The sequence below is a fragment of the Microchirus variegatus genome, assembly GCF_963457635.1.
Source record: "Microchirus variegatus genome assembly, chromosome: 11".
Lineage (NCBI taxonomy): Eukaryota > Metazoa > Chordata > Actinopteri > Pleuronectiformes > Soleidae > Microchirus > Microchirus variegatus.
The window spans coordinates 25,151,272-25,171,422 of NC_139812.1; the positions used below are offsets into that span (position 1 = coordinate 25,151,272).

General features: G+C 41.9%; 1 protein-coding gene across 1 annotated transcript in view; it reads right to left on the reverse strand.

Moving 5' to 3' along the window:
- The window catches only part of LOC310934376 (protocadherin-15-like), a gene marked incomplete at both ends in the record, with an annotated part of 242,963 nt that overhangs the window by 28,648 nt on the left and 194,164 nt on the right, over window positions 1–20,151 (reverse strand). Inside the window, 4 exons of the mRNA XM_083898086.1 lie at window positions 2,486–2,662; window positions 6,872–6,960; window positions 8,835–9,050; window positions 19,661–19,788. Coding sequence (XP_083754212.1) covers window positions 2,486–2,662; window positions 6,872–6,960; window positions 8,835–9,050; window positions 19,661–19,788 — 610 coding nt within the window. The remainder of the gene's footprint in view (window positions 1–2,485; window positions 2,663–6,871; window positions 6,961–8,834; window positions 9,051–19,660; window positions 19,789–20,151) is intronic.

Below are 20,151 nucleotides of genomic sequence, written 5' to 3' on the forward strand. Positions count from 1 at the left end.
GTTGTCAGACATGCGCCGCATGCATAAAAGAAGAGCCTTTCCTCCTCTGATCTAAATGCCTCTGCTGTCAGTATCTGCACGGTGAAGCCGATTCTCATTAAAGCAGTTGAGGTTGCACAACTCCCCTACTGCAAAATTAGCTCCATTATCTGGAAGCTGCCACTTATGATCAGGGAAGTAGTCTTTGTATATATATATATATATATATATATATATATGTACATACATAAAAAAAAAGCTTCAATAACCCCCCCACCCAGCACTCAATCCACCCCACTTAAAGAAAATGCTGTAGTTCTCTTCTCAAGGACACGGATATGATGCTAATAGATTCAGAAAAAACGTGCACAAAGCACCTCGAAAATGTCACCGCGGTGGAGGATTTTCAAATGTTTTTGTACTTGTTGAGACTCCATTAGGACCCGGAAGGCCGACAATGATTTATGTTTGTTTTCCCGTTACAGTTGTCGGTTCATTTGTCATTTGGCAATACAAGAATATTATTGTATTTGAAAGAAATCGCCTTCGTATTATTTACAAACACGTCTTTGAATAATGCCGTTTAACTCACGTTCCCGTGGACACAAACTTAGGCTTGTACTCTCGTGATCCGAGCTGAACATGTTTTTTTTGAGCTAGCGTAAATAGCTCATTGGTTCCCAAATACTGGGTCAGGACGGAACCAAGGTTATTATAGTTAGTAAGGGAACTAATGAAATAACGAAAAATAACATTGAAAAACATTTACGTAAACTGAAATTAAATAAAAACTAGAGATTTGTTTGTAGAAATGTTTGTTCGTGTATAATACATTTTTAAAATGTCATCTGTTGTTGGGTTTTAATGACAAACAATAGTTGACCTTTAAACTCCTTGCGTCTTACCAAAAGAAAACTAATAAAAACGAACAAACTTGCTCTAAAAGTGAATTAAAACACTAAAAACAAAAAGTCAAAACTATAACTAACGAGAAATCCAAAACTATTATAACCTGGGTCTGGACCCATAGATGATTCACAGGAGACGACCACAAATTAATCCCAAATATGTCTTGGAAATGTGTGTTAGTGCTTGATTATGTGCACATTTGCCTGTAATTTGGGTCACAATTGTTTGCAATCTTTAGAATTTGGTCTCTATATAGAAAATTTGGGAAACACAATCAATGATAAGTTATTGACATCGACTGCACGTCTGTTTTACCTGTTTATCCTCACTCTGTGTGAGGGTCTAAGGATAGAGGGTGTGACTCTCACACCCTCTATCCTTAGACCCTTCAAGACAAATTGTGCCAATAAAATTTACTTGAATTTGATTAATTAATTAATTCAGTAATTTATGAGAATCTTCTATGGCTAAAATGGCGGGAAAAATCTTTACATAAAATATAGACAGTTTCACATCCAAAAAAAACATATCTCTGAAATGCTGTCATTCATATTAAAAGCCCACCTTCTTTATTTATTTGTCACCTCTAGGTGGCGCACTGAAGTCCGTCGTGGACCTCAATTCCTACTGAGGTTATATGGTCTTGAATTGAACTTATACATTCAACACAAATCCAACTGGGACTTGAGACTCTAAGGGTTCCAAAGGGTTCTTCTACAAGGGCTGAGGTTCTACTAGGAAGTTTTTCAAGGGTTCTTGGTAACAGTATGAACCATTTTGATCCAGAGAACCCTTTAAAACCTCTTTCCTGAAAATAAAGGGTTTTAAAAGGGTTCTTGGTAACAACCCGAAGAACCGTATATGGTTCTACTTAGCACTTTTATTTCTAGGAGTGTAGATTGGACGACAACACGGCTCTGCAGTAGCCGCACAGCAGTGACAGCTGCAGGAAACGGGAAAAAGGAAGAGTTTTTGATATTGACTGGCAACCACTCCAGTTCCGATGGAGACGCATTGTTTAATATTTAACGGAAAAGTGCTCAGAAACGGGGGTGGGGGGGGGGGGGGGGAGTTGCCGGCTTACAGGCTGAACTCTTCTCCTCTGTCTTCTAAAGAAACGAACAAGCATCTTTTAAGCTTTTTTTTTTTCCTGTGCGGCTTCAACAGGACGAGAGGATGAGTGCTCTCTCTTATCCCTTAAAAATGTCCCAAAAAAAAACAACAAGAACGAGAATGCAGCGTTGACATAATCACGGGGCTTCTGCAGCTGCAGCCTCTGAGGCACCATCGACGCGACGGATTGACGGACGGACGGTTTGAAATACACCCGCGTCTCGCTCTCAACACCGAACCTTAACCCTCTCGCCTTTTCCCCGCGACATGTGACAGATTCGGCGCCGCAGCAGGATAATCAAAGTCGAATAACGGACGTCGTCGTCGCAGAGGAACGCCAGAGAGGAGACGTATGCTGATTCACTGTTTGGACCGAGGAGGGGGGGAAAAGCACAGAGGCTGCTGGGAAAACATCAGGGACGTTAGGTTACAGCAAAAAAAACAAAAAACGGGGAGATTTGTGACAACATTCAGGTCCACTCACTTGAAAAGCTCCTGGCGGGAAATGGCTCGGTTGGTGAGGGGGTCGATGGCGTACACCATCAGGTCCGACTTGCTGTAGTCCTCCAGCTCATAGCCGTCGCCGTGGCGGCGCGGCCCGATCGCCTCGACGATGACTTTGGCGCCCGGGATCTGGTCCTGGACGTGGCGCTCCAGAATACTGCAAAAACACACACACACACACACACACGAGTCAGACTTTTATCAACAATTATTTATATACGTACATATAAGGCTGCTGCAGTGGTTTTTGCATCTTTTAAACGGCCAAGCTGTTAACAGCACTTTTGCGCTTTCAAAAAAAAAAAAACCCCAATGCTCCAGTTCTGTCACAACATTCTGCTCCCATGAAGAAGAATAAATCAACAGCCCAGAGCATGACTCGGCTTTATTTACATTTATGCAATATTTAGCCTTTTTTTCCCCATAAGTTTTAAATTTTTTGGGATTTTAACCAGTATTGGACCTATTGGACTGGATCTATTCAAAATCAAAATGTAACGCCTAAAAAGTGGGAATACATTACTCGGCATTATTTACATTTATGCAATATTTAGGCTTTTTTCCCATAAGTCTTCCATTTTTTTGGATTTTAACCAGTATTGGACATAACTGATAGTCATATTAGTTCAAGTTCATGGTTGAAAAATAAAAAAAATAAAAAATCTATTCAAAATCAAAATGTAAAGCCTAAAAAGTGGGATTACATGACTCGGCATTATTTACATTTATGCAATATTTAGGCTTTTTTTTGGGATCACACTTTCCATTTTTTCCCCAATATAGAGGACAGACTTTAATCAGTATTGGACATAGGTGAGTGTCATATTAGTTCAAGTTCAAGATTGAACTTTAAAAACAAAAAATCGATTCAAAATCAAAGTGCAAAGCATAAAAAGTGGGATTAGAATATTTTTTCGGGGAATAGCATGACATATAATAGGAGGAAACCTCAACTTATTCATAAATAAATAAAACAATATGGGTTTTACAACTGAATTAAAGTCTTCAGGGATTTTTTAAGACCTGAATACTATCTTAACAATTGTTCTGCTGCTTAATCTCACCATTATGTCGCTTTGTAAACCTCACTCACTCCCCCGCACCAAAGACCTAAGAGAAACTGAGTGATTTTATACCACAGCACGCACTGTTAATCCACTGCTGCCTCAATCAGTGATTTAAAACGGGGTATTTTATGATTTTTGATCGTTTGAAATCCAATTGTTCAGCTTCACTTACGTGAACCAAGTAACTGTGAGCTTAAAACGCACATTTTCTCTGTGGACTTTGGTGCAGGAGAGTGAAAAGTTAGGGAACTTATACAACCACGCACCAAAAAAAAAAAAAACTAACTATGTGCTTACCAGCATGCATACGAGTAGCATACTAGCCCATTATTAGTAATCATTAAGCACGTTATATTACATAACCTTATTCTACCTCTATAAGGTGTTAATATGTGCTTACTATTTACTAATAAAGGGCTACTATGCTACTTATATGCATGCTAGTAAGAGCCAAGCTGATGGTGAATATGTTCTCCCTGATCTGAAGTGTTACCCAAACTTTGTATATAAAAAAAAAAAAAGTAAACTCCACTACTTTTCCATTACTTCAAAGCGTTAGAGGCAGCTCTGTATAGGATCCAATCTACAGCACTGCACTCTGGAAATGTTTGTCCCATTGGGCAGCGGCAGCAGCAGCAACAGCAGCAGCAACAGCAGCAGCAGCACAGTGGCCTCTTGGCAAAAAAGCAAGAGTGTACGATAATCCCCCTTTTTTCAGGCTGGGAGAAATCCACACCTCAAATTACAGCCAATAACGGAAAGCCTTGCTCTCTCTACCTTTGCCAAAGAGGATAAACAGTTTGAGCACTCAGGTAAAATGGCCCTGGACCATCACCAGCACCCACCTCCCTTTTGAAATAAATGACATCACAGCTTGACATAACTAATGTGTGTGTTTTTCAGTCCGGGCAGCAGCAGCAGCAGCAGCAGCAGCGGCAGCAGCGGCAGCGGCAGCAGCAGCAGCAGCAGCAGCAGCAGCAGCAGCAGCAGCAGCAGCGGCAGCAGCAGCAGCAGCGTTGTCACTCGTGTGGGGAGAAAACACAGCGAGCTCCCGGAGAACAACTATTTACACTCATTTCCCTTTCAGATGAACTAATGAGGCTAAGCACCGTTCCCCTATGAGCTGCCAAAAAAAAAAAAAAAAAATGCCTCGCGAAATCTCATCATCTCAATCTCATCATTAATTAATTTGGACTAGAAAAACAGACTCCAGAGGATTGAGTCGTGGGGTTTAATCCGCGATCTTATCTTTCTGTTGTTTTTTTTTTTTCTATTTGACACAGATTTTTTCCACAGTGAGCTTCTGTGCATCCTCTTGAAGTTCCAGTGAGTAACATTTACCAGGGTTTAGAGGCACAGATTTAATACAGCATGCGCATAAATTAGTGCCGGGCACGTTGACGGCATCGACGTTAACGCGTGCCGCGGTTTCCACGACGACTGAGTGGGAAAAAGACGTGTGTGAATTCATGTTTACGTCGTGCTGCGGCACTGGAGTCCACTGTCTTAGTACAGTACTTTGACAGTGAGCTGAGTTTCTTCTCAAAAACAAAAAGTATCTCGGAATAACTTGAAATTTACCATCATTATAGTCGGCGTCGCCCTGAACAAGGATCTGTTGAAAATATTTGCAAACCTCTTAAGGAATAATTTTAATGCATTTTTGAAATTCAGGAAATGATCCATTCGCCCTGATGCACTTTGACAGTGAGCTGACTTTCTTTAAAAAAAACAAAAAGTATCTCAGAATGCCTTGAAATTTACCATCATAATAGTCGGCATCACCCTGAACAAGGATCCGTTGAAAATATTTGCAAACCTCTTAAGGAATAATTTTAATGCATTTTTGAAATTCAGGAAATGATCCATTCGCCCTGATGCACTTTGACAGTGAGCTGACTTTCTTCTCAAAAACTAAAAGTATCTCGGAACGACTTGAAATTCAACATCATAAAAGTCGGCATCGCCCTGAACAAGGATCTGTTGAAAATATTTGCAAACCTCATAAGGAATAATTTTTATGAATTTTTGAAATTTCGGAAATGATCTGATGCACTTTGACAGTGAGCTGACTTTAGTCTCAAAAATTTCTAACAGTGCAGGCACCGTTTTCGAGTTAGATCCGTTAGCTCCTTTAGCGCCATTAGCGCACCTACAGTACGAACTGGAGCGGTCTGTTTATTAAATGAAAAGAGCAGCTCTACAAATAACCAAGCGTACCTGTGTACTGTGTGCCTCTGTTTTTAAAGTTTAGGGTTACTTTAGAGACTCATTTTAACAATTCGGAGTCACGTAAAACATGACTTCACTCACGTTTTTTTTCCGGTCAGTCGTCACGGAAACGCGGCATGCGTCAACACACTCGACGCCGTTAACGTGCCCAGCACTAGCGTAAATGTATATAAGCGGGTTAAAATAGAAGTTTGCTTGGTTTTCAAAGCCTTAGAATAAGCCTTTAGTCAAGGGCCTTGATTTACAGAGGCCGCAATTTGGTGCCCAAAAACTAATTTTTAAGATGAAACGACAGAGAAAGACTGAAGAGAGTAACCTTTCTGGTATGTGAAGGCCACCGTAGTTTATTTATTACACACTGGACCTTCACTTTTAACAGTATGTGATATAAATGATGCATAAATACACCTTTCTGCCTATTTTGTGAACCTTAAATTTCCGTGTCTTCTTGAAATCTAATTTCCATGTTCCCTTCTTCACATCTTCATTCATCGAAAAAAACAAATAAAACAAAACAAAAAAGATTTGTTTAATTATGTTTTGGCAGATTTGTATAAATACGTTTTTTTTGCTTTTTTTAACTGAATTGCTTTGCACAGTTTTATATTTTTTTCATTCTTGTGACTCTATCTTCCCTAATTTGTGTTTGTCCTTTTGTGAAACTGAAAATAAAACAATTCCTCTACGTGTCCAATCACACGATTGTATGAATTGTTGTTTTTTCATTATCCACCAAAATGAGCTTTGTGAGGTTTATGTTTTTCACATTAGCCCAAAATGTACACTACACTACACACTTGTATTTTTGAGTTTTTGTGCTAATTGGGAGGCGACAAAGTTTCTCCGACACACTTGGAAGTGAACGGTAAGGTGAGGGGATAATTAGAGGAGGAGAGGTGGGTGGGAAGGAGAGAAGAAGATAGAGGAGAGGATAGAGGCCGGGGAAGGTTGTGTAATAGCTGAATTCGAGAAAGAACTTTAATCATCTTCATTGTCACGTCCACGGTGTAACTGGACCCGAAGGATGTTTCTGGACTTTTATGTTATTTGTGTTTGTGTTCTCATACCTAATGAGCTGCTCCTTCTTCTCCTCCACCAAGTGCGGCGGGACGGTGGACACGACGACCTGCATGTCCAAGGCGTTCACGACAGAAACCTGAGAGACGGGACAACACAGAGTGAAACACAGGAGCATGTGTGTGGTCAGTTCATGCAGAAGCTTCTTCTTCTTCTTCTGGTGGAGCGCTGTAATTGCCTCCATGTAACCGGTGTCATTGCGGCAAATTTAACGGGGAGGCCTGATTGTGACCTCACTGTTGACTGCAGAGCCTCCGCGGCTCCGGAGCCAAGTCTCCCGTGTGGCGTCTGAGAAATTAGGTTTCCCCTTGAAAATTAACGAGCACCCTGGTTTTAAAGAGCCGTAGCTCTCTCGCTCGTTCGTTCGTTCGTTCGTTCGCTCCCACGTCCAGACAATGTCCCAGACCCTCCTTCTGTCTTGTTAGTGGCTTGTTAAACTGTCATATTTCACCGTATTTAAAAAATAAAAAAAAATAAAAAAAGCCTGGCCACGGTCAAGAAAAAGAGGCGAGGTCAGCGACGAGGCGGAGGAAGACGACGCAGCTGAGCCTTGGAAATTAATAGTGAAATTAAAAGGCACACAAGAGACAAGAGACACTTTTTACACACACACACACACACACACAGAGAGAGGGCGTCCATGACTTTTATCTGATAAATTAGACGATCACATAAAAGCAGAGGACACATGTCAACTGCATCCATCTATGTCCTTGTCTGACCATCCATCCATCATCTATCCATCCACATGTCATCTGTCATCCACCCATTATGTCCCTGTCTGTCCGCCTGTCCCTCTTTCCATCATCTACCTACTACCATCCATGTCCCAGTCTCGTCATCCATCCACCCTCCTTCCTTCCTCCTATCTATCTATCTATCTATCTATCTATCTATCTATCTATCTATCTATCTATCTATCTATCTATCTATCTATCTATCTATCCATCCATCCACCTTCCTTCCTTCTACCTACCTACCTACCTACCTACCATCCATCCATCCATCCATCCATCCATGTCCCAGTCTCTCTTTCCATCCTTCCATCGATCCATCCATCCATCCATCCACCTTCCTTCCTTCCTTCTACCTATCTACCTAGCTAGCTACCTACCTACCTAGCTAGCTAGCTACCTACCTACCTACCTACCTACCATCCATTAATGTCCCAGTCTCCCGGCCATCCATCCATCCATCCATCCATCCATCCATCCATCCATCCATCCATCCATCCATCCATCCATCCACCTTCCTTCCTTCCTTCCTTCCTTCTACCTACCATCTTCTTTCCTTCCACCTACCTACCTACCTACCTACCTACCACCCATGTCCCAGTCTCACCATCTGCCCACCTTCCTTCATCCATCCACCTACTATCCATCCATGTTCCACTCTGTCCGTCCGTCCATCCATCAACCTTCCTTCCTTCCTACCTTCCTTCCTTCCTGCCTGCCTTCCTTCCTTCTACCTACTTACCTACCTACCTACCAACCATGTCCCAGTCTCTCCATCTGCTCAACTTCCTTCCTTCTTTCCTTCCACCTACCTATCTACCTACCACCCATGTTCCAGTCTCTTCAACTGCCCACCTTCCTTCCTTCCTTCCTTCGTTTCACCTACCTACCTACCATCCATGTCCAAGTCTCTCCGTCCGTCCGTCCATCCATCCACCTTGCTTCCTTCACCCATCCACCCACTACCCATCCATGTTCCACTCTGCCTGTCCGTCTATCCATCAACCTTCCTTCCTTCCTTCCTCCCTTCCTATCCGTCATCCATCCTGTGAGGTTTGTGTATCTTCATTCTGATTAAATGTGTCAGTCGTTCATGTTTACAATCCAGCCTCATAAACATATAAACATGCCAACGGTGACAAAACTGACACATATTACCATACAGGCACATCAAAGTGCACGTGCACTGATCTTCACAATCACACGTGCACACACTCACCACCACTTCAGCGCTGCTGCTGAGGCCTATCCCATAGTCGTCGGTGGCGATGACTTGAAACTTGAAGTAGGACCTGCGCATGTTTCGGAACATCGTGGCCGACTTGATGATGCCCGTGTAGGTCTCGATGACAAAGGGGTCCTGGCCCTCTGGTGTTGGGGGGATGATCAGGCGGTAAGCCATGGCGCTGTAATTCCCCGTGTCCTTGTCGTTGGCCTGTAACACACGCATATAAAACATTTAAAACCCCCTTTTCATACGTGGTATTAACATCCGTTCTGGGTGATATAATCTCATGCTCCAAATACAACGGTGTCCTGAATTCATCCTCAGGTTTGATCGTAAAAGACAAGTTATTCAGAGGTGGTTTGAGGACGGCATCCCTACTCCTTTTTTTATTTGTAGCCAGTTGATATGGAATTAGATTAGATTAGACTTTTCATATAGCAAGCAACACGAAAATAAACCACACGATCAAAATACACAAATTGCAATTTTGTTTGCTGTGAAACTTGTTCTTTGTGCCATGTTTTTTTTAAATTTGCGATTCTAACCATGGGCGGGGCTTAGGAAGCTGCCTGCTGATTGGTGGCTACTGAGTTTTGGAGCAACAGCTCCACCTGGAACTCGTTCCCCCACGTTTTCCCCCACGCTGAAATCAGACAAAATCTGATAACATAATTGTATCCAACTTTTATAATTGGACAAACGTTAGAGACTCTCACTTGATCTTTGCGGCGTGGTTTTATAGCTTTTAGATTCTGACTATGGGCGGAGCTTAGGAAGCTGCCTGCTGATTGGCTACTGAGTTTTGAAGCAACAGCTCATAAAGTTGGAGTTGCTGTCCTACTGGAATGACATCCAACAACATAACTGAGTATATAACATTTATGTACATATATATATATATATTTATATATATAAGTGTATATATGTACATATTATTTTGTTGGATGCCAACCGGGAAAACTTGGGGAACTAGTTATTAGTTTGCCATTCTGACTATGGGTCGGGTTTAGGAAGCTGCCTGCTGATTGGCTACTGAGTTTTGGCGCAACAGCTCAATGGACCGGCAGTATAGTCACAGGCTTGAATTTGCTGTCCGTCTGGAGCTCGTTCCCCAAATTTTCCCCCCGTCGATATCCGACAAAATAATAGTAAGCGTCCAATGATTTTGTCGGACGTCGTTCCAGACGGAGAAGCAAACGCAGCAAGCAAAATTCCGATCATTGCAAACAAAAAGTGTCTTTTCAAACCAATAAAATACAACTTTTTTGACAAAAGTAAGACAATAAGAACGCTTAAATGAAGTCACAATTCATCTCCAAACTGGGTTATCTGGGCGTGTTATTCAGAATTCCGGTTTTAACACAATAACAAAGTCGTGTAAACACACTGATGGTTGGAAACACAGAGGATTTCAGCCCGAGACAGTGAGTGTGCAACATACCAAACTGCTGCTGCCGGAGCTGTGGACCGTGATGGTGGCAGTTTCATTCGGAGCATATTGCACTTCTGGCTACTTTCCAATCATCGATATCACAGGACATTTTTTATTTTTTTTTTGCCTTTGACGGCTGATGGGAAACCCTGCTGTGATATCACTGAATTGGGTCGGCAGTGCGTCACGCTTGAAAGACTAAAACATCGCAGATGGGGTTATCATCCTTGTGTGATTCAGTTTCAATTTGAAACACACGCACCCTCGCTGATGGTGAATCAGTCTTTGTTGGTCCACACAGTTCCAGGCGGACGTGACAAATTCAGAACACTTCTATTTCTCTATTTCCACAGGACACAGACCATAAGAGCTGTGGATTTCTTTTTCTCCTCACCCTCAAGGGGAGCATTTATTTTTTCGGCATCTGTGAACGGTTTTCATTCAGCATGTTTCCATGCACGGTCGAGGTTGCGCTACAGTGTTAGCTCAACTGTGCCGACCAACCATCCATTAACTTAAAAAATATCCAATTATTGAAGATGACAGCATTAATTCAGTCTCCTGTTCAGACAGAAACATGTATCAGTCTGTTTTGTTGTCTCATTCTTCTGTGTACTGGCGTCAGTGATGGGACAATATACCATATTACGGCTTATCGAGATTAAAAGCACTTACAGTAAGTTAATTGTGGTGAATTATATTATTGTGTTAATCGTGAATGAAGAAAAACTAATATTTTTTTCATACTTCTTATATCCAATAGGTCTAAATCACAATTGAAAGTTTGTTTAAATACCGTTGATGCGAAATCGCCAAAATCGGTCTCAGAGTTGGCGTTCAATCCAAGCTAGCGGGCTTCCTGTTGGGTTTAGACTATAGGCCCTCATTGACTTTTTTGACCGTCCCGACCTAATAAAAGCGTGTACCAATTTCCGTTCATGTACATAAAAGTTGACACCAGATGACCTAATAGAAGTTTTTTTGCGTTTTTTTTTTCGGTCGCAAAAATCTGAATACCGTTGATGCGAAATCGCCAAAATAGGCTCAGAGTTGCCGTTCAATCCAAGATAGCGGGCTTCCTGTTGGGTTTAGACTATAGGCCCTCATTGACTTTTTTGACCGTCCCGACCTAATAAAAGCGTGTACCAATTTCCGTTCATGTACATAAAAGTTGACACCAGATGACCTAATAGAAGTTTTTTTGCGTTTTTTTTTCGGTCGCAAAAATCTGAATACCGTTGATGCGAAATCGCCAAAATAGGCTCAGAGTTGCCGTTCAATCCAAGATAGCGGGCTTCCTGTTGGGTTTAGACTATAGGCCCTCATTGACTTTTTTGACCGTCCCGACCTAATAAAAGCGTGTACCAATTTCCGTTCATGTACATAAAAGTTGACACCAGATGACCTAATAGAAGTTTTTTTTGCGTTTTTTTCGGTCGCAAAAATCTGAATACCGTTGATGCGAAATCGCCAAAATCGGTCTCAGGGTTGGCGTTCAATCCAAGATAGCTGGCTTCCTGTTGGGTTTAGACTGTAGGCCGTCATTGACTTTTTTGTGCGTCCCGACCTAATAAAAGTGTGTACCAATTTTCGTTCATGTACATAAAAGTTGACACCAGATGACCTAATAGAATTTTTTTTTGCAGTTTTTTTCAGTCGCAAAAATCTGTGAGATTTGGGGCATGTTCAGGCCCTGGAAAATGGGATTTATTTCGAGGAAACATAATAATCAGAAGAAGAAATGTTAACTCGTAGAAAGACTGGGGGTTTTTGCCTCAGGTGTCGGTGACCTAGAATGCCTCCTGCTGGAAAATCTATTAACTTATCGTAATGGCCTTTTTGACTTTTGTTGGTAATTGTGGGGCGAGAAAATGACAGGGCAAAAAAAAAAAAAGAAAGAAAGAAAGAAGAAAAAAAACGGCAAAAACATCGAGAGGATCATATCACGCGCGGGGGCTTGTTAGACCACTTTATGTCTCAGAACTCAAAAAACACATTTTTCCTCCTCCCATCGACCTCTGAGGCACCAGTTGTGACAGGCTATTGAGCTCGCACAGGCATCAATTTTCTGAGTGCTTGTCTGTGGCGAACGACACTGATAAATAGGAGCAATCTCTTTTATTTTTATTTTTTTTCTCTCTCTCTCTCTTTTCCACTCATTGGCAGACGTGCGGCGGGGAGAGAGGGATGGAAGGAAGGAAGGGAGTGAGGGAGCGCAGAACGAAGGCTCCATGAAAGAGCTGCATAAATCAAGAGAGTGAGAGTGAGATATATCGTCATTGGGTATAAACACAGCATGTAACTGGATCATGAATGTGGGGCAAACCCCCCTTTAAAAGCAGCTACAGACGCAGGAGAACGACTGGAAAAAACGAGTGGATCCCAATGGTTCAACAACTCCTTCTGTTGGTGAATGGCGGAGTTAAATGACGGCCTCTTATCGAGCTCTAAACATCACACAATCTCTATCGATTCATTTCATTTTGCACGAATATTAAAAACAATCAGTCCATTAGGGCCACAACATATTATCAATCATTGTAGAATTGCTACATTATTCTAACTGATTGTTGTTTTACTCTGATTTTCTATGACTTTATCCTCCACATAAGGTTTACAAAGGAACCGGAGCCGATCCCAGCTGCGTGAGAGCGACTCTGGCCCGACGAAAGTAGCTCAAATCCCCTTATAAGTTTGATTTAGTGCTATTTTAGTTGGACTAACACGTTTAGAACACTAGTTTTAGTTGGGTGGACGCAATAATCCAATTTTTCAAAATGTCAGGTCACTTAATGTCGTCAGTCCTTTGCAGGGCAAACACACATAGTGCTTTCAGACAGACACGGTTCTGGCTCTGGTTCAGGTTCTGGAGTCTCAGAACCATGGCGCGTTCTACCAAATAGCCCACATTCAAACCGGTTTAAGAGGAACCAACGTGGTAGTACGTTACACTGCGTTACTGCCACTTTTTCCCCCCCGTACACTACTTCCTGCTCGTCCTCACAGAGCAGAACATGACACGCCCACTGATGATGTCACGGTTCGCAAAAAGGAAGCACCAAATATTTATCGGTTCCACCCGAGAACCGACTTCTCAGGTTCCATTCCGAACCATTTTTTTTTTCTGGTTCAAACCGAGTAAACAAAGCAACGGCCCCTCGGTCAAACAGGGATTCGAACCGTTGACCTTCTTGTCGCGAGGCAACAACGCTAGCCGCGGTACCGCTGTGAGATCGGTGTCTATTTTTTCCGAACGAAATAAAAATAAAAACGCAGCTTCTTAAATGTGGACATTTCTTCGCTGCTGAATGACAAAATGACATTTAGAGAACGTTTCATGCCATTTTTGCCCAAAATGTGAAGAAAATCCTTTGTGATCTCGATGAGATTTAGACGTTCGAAAGGTATAAAAAAAAAACCCACTGAAGTCGGCTTTCGCCAGCTCCAGAGGCACAAAAACAGCTCCGGGTGCTTTAAGTATCCGTGTGATGATTAGAAAGCCTGTGTTTAAAATAAGTGGTGTGACTGGTGAAGTTTAGAGTGTCTGTCAGTGAATGCTGTTACTATTCATAGCCACCCATTAATGCTTTTACTTACTGGTTATAAAACAGGGTCAATTAAGTGCCGCATGGCGCGAGGTGTAATCAACAGATCGCAGACTTCTCGTCTCAAACAGCAGCGCGCTATTACGTTTTTATTAATCACATGTTCAGTTTACGTTAGATGCAATTAATTAACTTTACCACACCTGACTCGATCACTGTATTGCCTTGTAATGGATTGCCATGACATGATTATTATTTGGGCTTCTCACGCCTTGGTTGATGCCAAATTCAAGGACTTTTCAAGGATTTTCCAGGGCCCCAATTACCTCAAATTCAAAGACTGAATGTGCTGATACGGCTTAAGATGGGAGGACGACTTGTTAGAGTGTCTTCGTCCATAATCGCGTCCACTTTTATTGATTCGCAATGCATCTGGACAAGTTTTTGCGCTTTTTGGGAACTCGGACAAAATCAGTCTTTGGAATTTGTCTGTTGGTGAGACAGAGATATTGGATATTTTTAAAATTCCCAGGCATCACGTCGTCATTTGTTCTCTCTTGCTTCTAGCGTTAATCACATTTTAAGGCCTTTCCTATGTCCCGAAACTCAGGAATTTTTGCGACTGCATCAGACCTGGTGAAAACTTGTGCACCGCCCCCTGTCTAATTCCACCGTGAACGGCAAAATGATCGCTCATTTGCGAAAATCGGTTCATGTATAGACGGTCGGGACGAAGAAAAAATTACATTATGACCACGATCCAAAACCAACAGGAAAGCCGCCATCTTGGATTGAACGACCATTTTTGCGCCGATTTTGCGCCATGGTATTTGAACGAACTTGTCCGAGAGCGATCAACTTGTACTACTACTATAACTACTATTATAGATAGTACTTGAGCAATAAATTAACATTTTGAAGTTTATTCCAAGAGGAAGGAAAGAAAAACAGAACATATATTAAAATAATTAGATGTTTTAAATCACGGAAGCCGTTTTTCAGTGAAACATTTGCACCCGCACGACGCGTTGGGGTCCCAGTCCTTACTCGGCGTCGCTGCAGTGATTGCACTACTGTATCTTCCATGTCTGCCTCCACAGTACGATCATCCATTCGATTATGCTAAACCCCGGGGTTTAACACAATAAAGAATGATTCACATTGCTTTATCAAGTCCTTGAGGGGGAAGTCGTCCGTGTCCCAAAAGAGCTTTTATAAGCCATAAGTGAAAGATTAAGGGTTAGATTCTCCGCCGCAGTAAAAACAACCCCCGAGTTTTAATCGAAACCATCAATAAAGTGAACATTATCCCCGCGGTTTCCCCAGGTATTCTTATCTTTTTTTTTTACTTTTCGACAGTAACAAATTCCTGGCCTATACCGTTAATAAGGACGTGGATATATGATCAGCGCCCTCCTTCTTTTCTTCTTCTTCTTCTTTTTTTTATATCATTTTTATGATTTTTGGTTTTGTTTAAACCTGCTGGAGGCTCTGAAGTACCATTCTATGAATTTTCCCTCCCTGACCTTTTTACTCGCTGGATATTACAACCACTTCTCTTCAGCTCCACAGATCACTGGCCCGTGTCCATTACCAGCTATATTGTAAACAGCTGTTTACTATTATGTTTCCTTTGGGGAAATTTGCTTTTTTCATTTGTTAAGCAGGTGTTTTATTCGAGATCACAGCGCAAAATGTGCAAACAAAATTAAAATTTCCGTCAGTAAAATAGAGCCTCGGTGTTCTCGTAACTCCAAATCTGTTAAATGTTGACAGCGAATTTGGCCCCGATGGAATTAAAGTGACTATATTATGTGTTATTTAATACACAACACATGTGATTATATCTTATTAAGAATTTAATAGCACCAGTGTACAAGGATTTGGCGAAGTTTCGACAATATTCCCGATAATTAGCAATCCCACGCGAGCGCCACATCAAAGATAGAAACTTGGCACACGGCAAAAGTATCTGCAACAGCATTGTTTTGTTTGTTTTTTCCCGGTTCTGAGCTGACACACTGTGTTTCTTAACACTTTTGCAATAAAGTGGTGGGAAAAGAAAGTGAGCGTGAACACATTTAATCGACCCCGATGTGTGTGTGGGCTGATGGCGGCGGGCGGTGAGTGAAGTGTAAGTTGAAGTTTAAGCTTAAATCAGTGGAATTGTTCGTGACACATGCTTTTTTCTGGGGCGGGTGGAAATAAACGCAAGCCTGGATGTTCGTCCTGCCGTCCGCGATAACTTAAAGTGACACAAGATGAAATAAAGAAGTAAACAGAAAAAAAATCCATAAACCTTTAAAAAAACATCTCATATATTATACAAACCAGAGTTTTAACGTTTTATGAACCCACATTTTTGTGACAAAAGCAACTTTATATTTAACACTATTTACTGTCATGTCACAGTTGAAAGAGTTGGAAAAACTAACTTCTTATGTCAACAGACTGCCAGGCTGCGTGTTGTGTAATACACTGTTGTACGAGTTGCTGATTAAGCTCCGTTAATCTGCCTCTTGCACAATACTGTTTTAATCACAAGTTTTGGCTTCTCACGAAAATGAGCAGCTGCTGCTGTTCCCTCTACTACACAGCTCCAAGTCTTCTGGACGCAGTCCGAACAAGTAACACTAACGGCGCTTTTCCATTAAAGCGGAACTAGACCGGAAGTTCCTATTATCGCTGTTTTTTTTGATGTGTATCTGCGTCATTACCTTGTTTATGAAGCCTGACGGTTCGAAACAAACAGTTCAGCCATTGCTGAGAACGTTGTGTTTTATTGTAATCTCGGGGCTCAACGAGATCACTGAAAATCCCATAATAGTTACGTAAGCAGTGGTTCTCCTGAACAACCGATCGTCCTGCTCCGGGCACTAGTCCGGGCACATCCGGTTGCGTACATTGAACCGCAGAAGAAGAATAACGTCCGTTGTGGAGGTGTTTCACGAGCGACAGTGTCTTCTGACTCTGGGTCTTACTCCGGTTTAAAGTCATAAATGGGACTGCGGCGGGGAGTCGTGACGAAGCTATTTTTAAACACTGTTAAAACAATGTTTTGATAATGAGGAGCAGTGCATCCGCCGTTCCAGAGGGGGGCGCTGCGCTTCTGAGAACGGATGTGCTGGATAGTACTGGCCAATCACAAGACTCTGTCTTCTGGGGGTGAAAGTTCACTCTGAAACATCGCGGCTGAAAAACACTGTCAGAAAAGAGGATTTCTATCGGCTATTTTAAAGCAACTAGGAGGTTTTTGACCATAAAAACAAGTTAATATATGTAAGAAGACCTCCATAACTAACATATATGTGCAACAGGACCACTCTATGTGACCTTTAAACAGTTCTAGCACTGTTGTTTTGTTTTGCTTTTCCATCAGCGATAGAACGTGGTGGAGTTTTTTTTTTTTTTTTTACCTGCACTGACCAAGCGAGCTGAGGCGATACTAAAAATGCAACGTCAACAGACTGCCGGCCACCGATTGGTCAGAAAGTGTCGTCACCGGAAGAGTCATGAGCGCGACATCCGACACAAGAATCAAACATGAACAATGCCGAACTGTAGACTGGTTGGAAAGACTTAAAAATCCCCGAAAACATGCGTTAATCTCCAACATTTAGCAAAGGAAAAGTCTAAAATCTCAATATTTAACAGAGGAGTCTGGTATTTAACGACAAGCTGGTCGAGTTCGTGAGCCGAATCACAACCCGTTCAGCCGTATTTCAGTTCAGTGACTGTGTCAGACGGAGTCAGGCAGGAAGTACTGAACGATTCTGTGAACAAATTTTTAATTAACGGATTCTAATGATTCAGTTGCACCGAAAGCAACTGCTTTGACCGCTTGTGACCGTTTGCGTCACATATAAAACAACATCCCGACAGTTTAATTCAGCTGCGCTATGATGACTCCGCCCACTATGACGTAATGGAGTAGAGTCGCGCCGAGTAGTGCTAGAACTGAAGTGCACATTTTTAAAAAGTTATGGAATTCAAAAGGTATCGTTTGCGTCCCTATTAGATGAATAAAAATACCAATTATTATAAATAAATTATAATAGTAACAACAAAATAATGAAGAAATGTTTGTAGCCTCATTGGTCAATCTTGAATGGCTTTGCTGCCACGATTTTACGGCCGCACACAGACTCAATAAAAGTCCACAGTGAGGCAGAAGCAGTGTGAATGTTGCCATGAACAGCAAAAGCCCAGAGTGACCAACAAAAAAAAAAAAAAAAAAAAAGCAATAAAGGGCTCTCTGCACTGGTGGCTGCTGCTCGTAAAAGCTCAACAATTTCAACATAAGGTAATAATAGTAATGCATCAACTGAGGGAGGCTGAAAAACAAGGAAGCAACGGTCAGGCAGATCCTCGGTGTAAGAGAGAGACGGACGAAAACATGTTTTCCTTCACCAGCGTCGGCGTGAAAACACAATCACAACATGGCTGAATTTAAAGATACAGCAGGGGTGGAAAACAGGCTCTGTCAAGCAAAACTATCAGACCTGCCTGAGGGAGATTTTGTGTGCATAGAGCAGTTGCACAGCAGAGGTCGGTTTATCCGTCAAACAGCTGAGCAGTAGAAAACTTTTTCACGGACGCGTAAGATGATGAGTTAAAAAAACGACAAAGTCCTTGGCAAGCAGAGGAGGCTGATAATCAGACAGGATGTGTCCACCCGTGTGTCTGTGATATCAGCTCGCTGTGATCTCACCTGCTTGTGAACACGGCGGACAGCAGCCGACAGGCCGAGTGAAATTGAGGCAGAGATGTGGGAAGTGATAATGTGAGGAGATGACACCGTGAGATCAGATCAGGTGAATTCTCCCACCACGCAGAAATAATAAGAAATAAGGGTAACATTTGCAAGACCATTTATGCACCCAAAGGTATAACTTAGGCATACACACATATATATACATATACAGTATATATGTATACATATACATATATATATATATATATTCCTATATGTACATACCTCAAAGTACATATACTGTATGTGACCTTTGGCTGATTGCCTAAATGGTACATGTATGTTCCACAGCAGTAAAAGTTCAATTTTGGTACATTTTGATAACATCAGGAGACTTAAAAAAAAAAGAAAAAAAAAAAAAAAAGCTGTACACAAAGAAGCACAATGCTGCCCCCCACAGTTCAAAGTTGGCTAGTACATTTTGAAGTCCGAAATCCCGCTTGTTAAAGGAAACCACTGAGGCCCGAAAATACAAACGTGACCAAATTTGAAGCGTATAAAGGTTCAGAGGTGAAATGGATGGCGTAGCACAGTACATGGTGGTTCAGTAGCTAGCATTGTTGTTTGATTGCGGTCTTTTTTTTTATTTTTTTGGTGGAGTTAGCATGTGTAACTCTCAGTATATGAGTAATGTAAATGTTACGATGGATTGGTTGGCTGTAAAACTCCAGGTTTAGCTTGGGAATTGCATTTAATTAGCTTCAGAACTCCTAAATTAAGGTAAGGAAATTGTCAATAAAGGGTATAACAATGGTCTCTCTTCCACAAGTGTACCAATGAGTACCCAATGTCTGTGGTAGAAAGCTGTTCCCGAGACCAGGGTTTCCCCAAACTTTCAATATGTGGGACCCAATTTTTTTACGGAACTATGAAATTATTCTATATATTATGACTGTAAACATGAAACTTTTAGGGGCCCCCAAAAACATCTCCTGCAATCCATCTATGGGTCCCACCCCCAGACTATGGGAACCACTGCCTCACCAACCAGCACTCCCTAAAGGTACATCTGTTGAATTGGGCTCTTCAGTTTACCACACATGCTGATGCAACCATGACACACAGAAAGTTTTTTTTTTTTTCTTACCACTATCTTGAGCACGGAGCTGAAGATCTTGGTGTCCTCCGTCACGCCGCCGATGTAGAGCGTCCTGGTGAAGACGGGAGGGTGGTCGTTCTCATCCTGCACCTCAATAAACACCTTGGCCGTGTTGGCTGCAACGAAAAAAGGGCACAGAATTTGAACGGTTTCCCATCAAAGTCGAGCCCTTTGTTTCCATCCTCACCGATTAGCAAACACCGGTATTGTATTTATTAAAAAAAGTGACCCTGGAATTGCCTGCTCTGTTTCAGACATTTTAACAAACGTGGTTCAAAGCTGCGGGGACTGGTGCTATTTGACCGGAAACACCCGACGACCCCCAGGAAATATCGCAGAGGACGTGTCCGTATGCATTGAAATGATTAATGTAATAAGTTTGGTAAGGTCAAACCTCCCAGAGAGACCGAGGCATTTTCTGTCCCCCCCTATTCCTTGTAGTAATTCTCCCCCGTCATAATTGCATTCACTGCTACTCC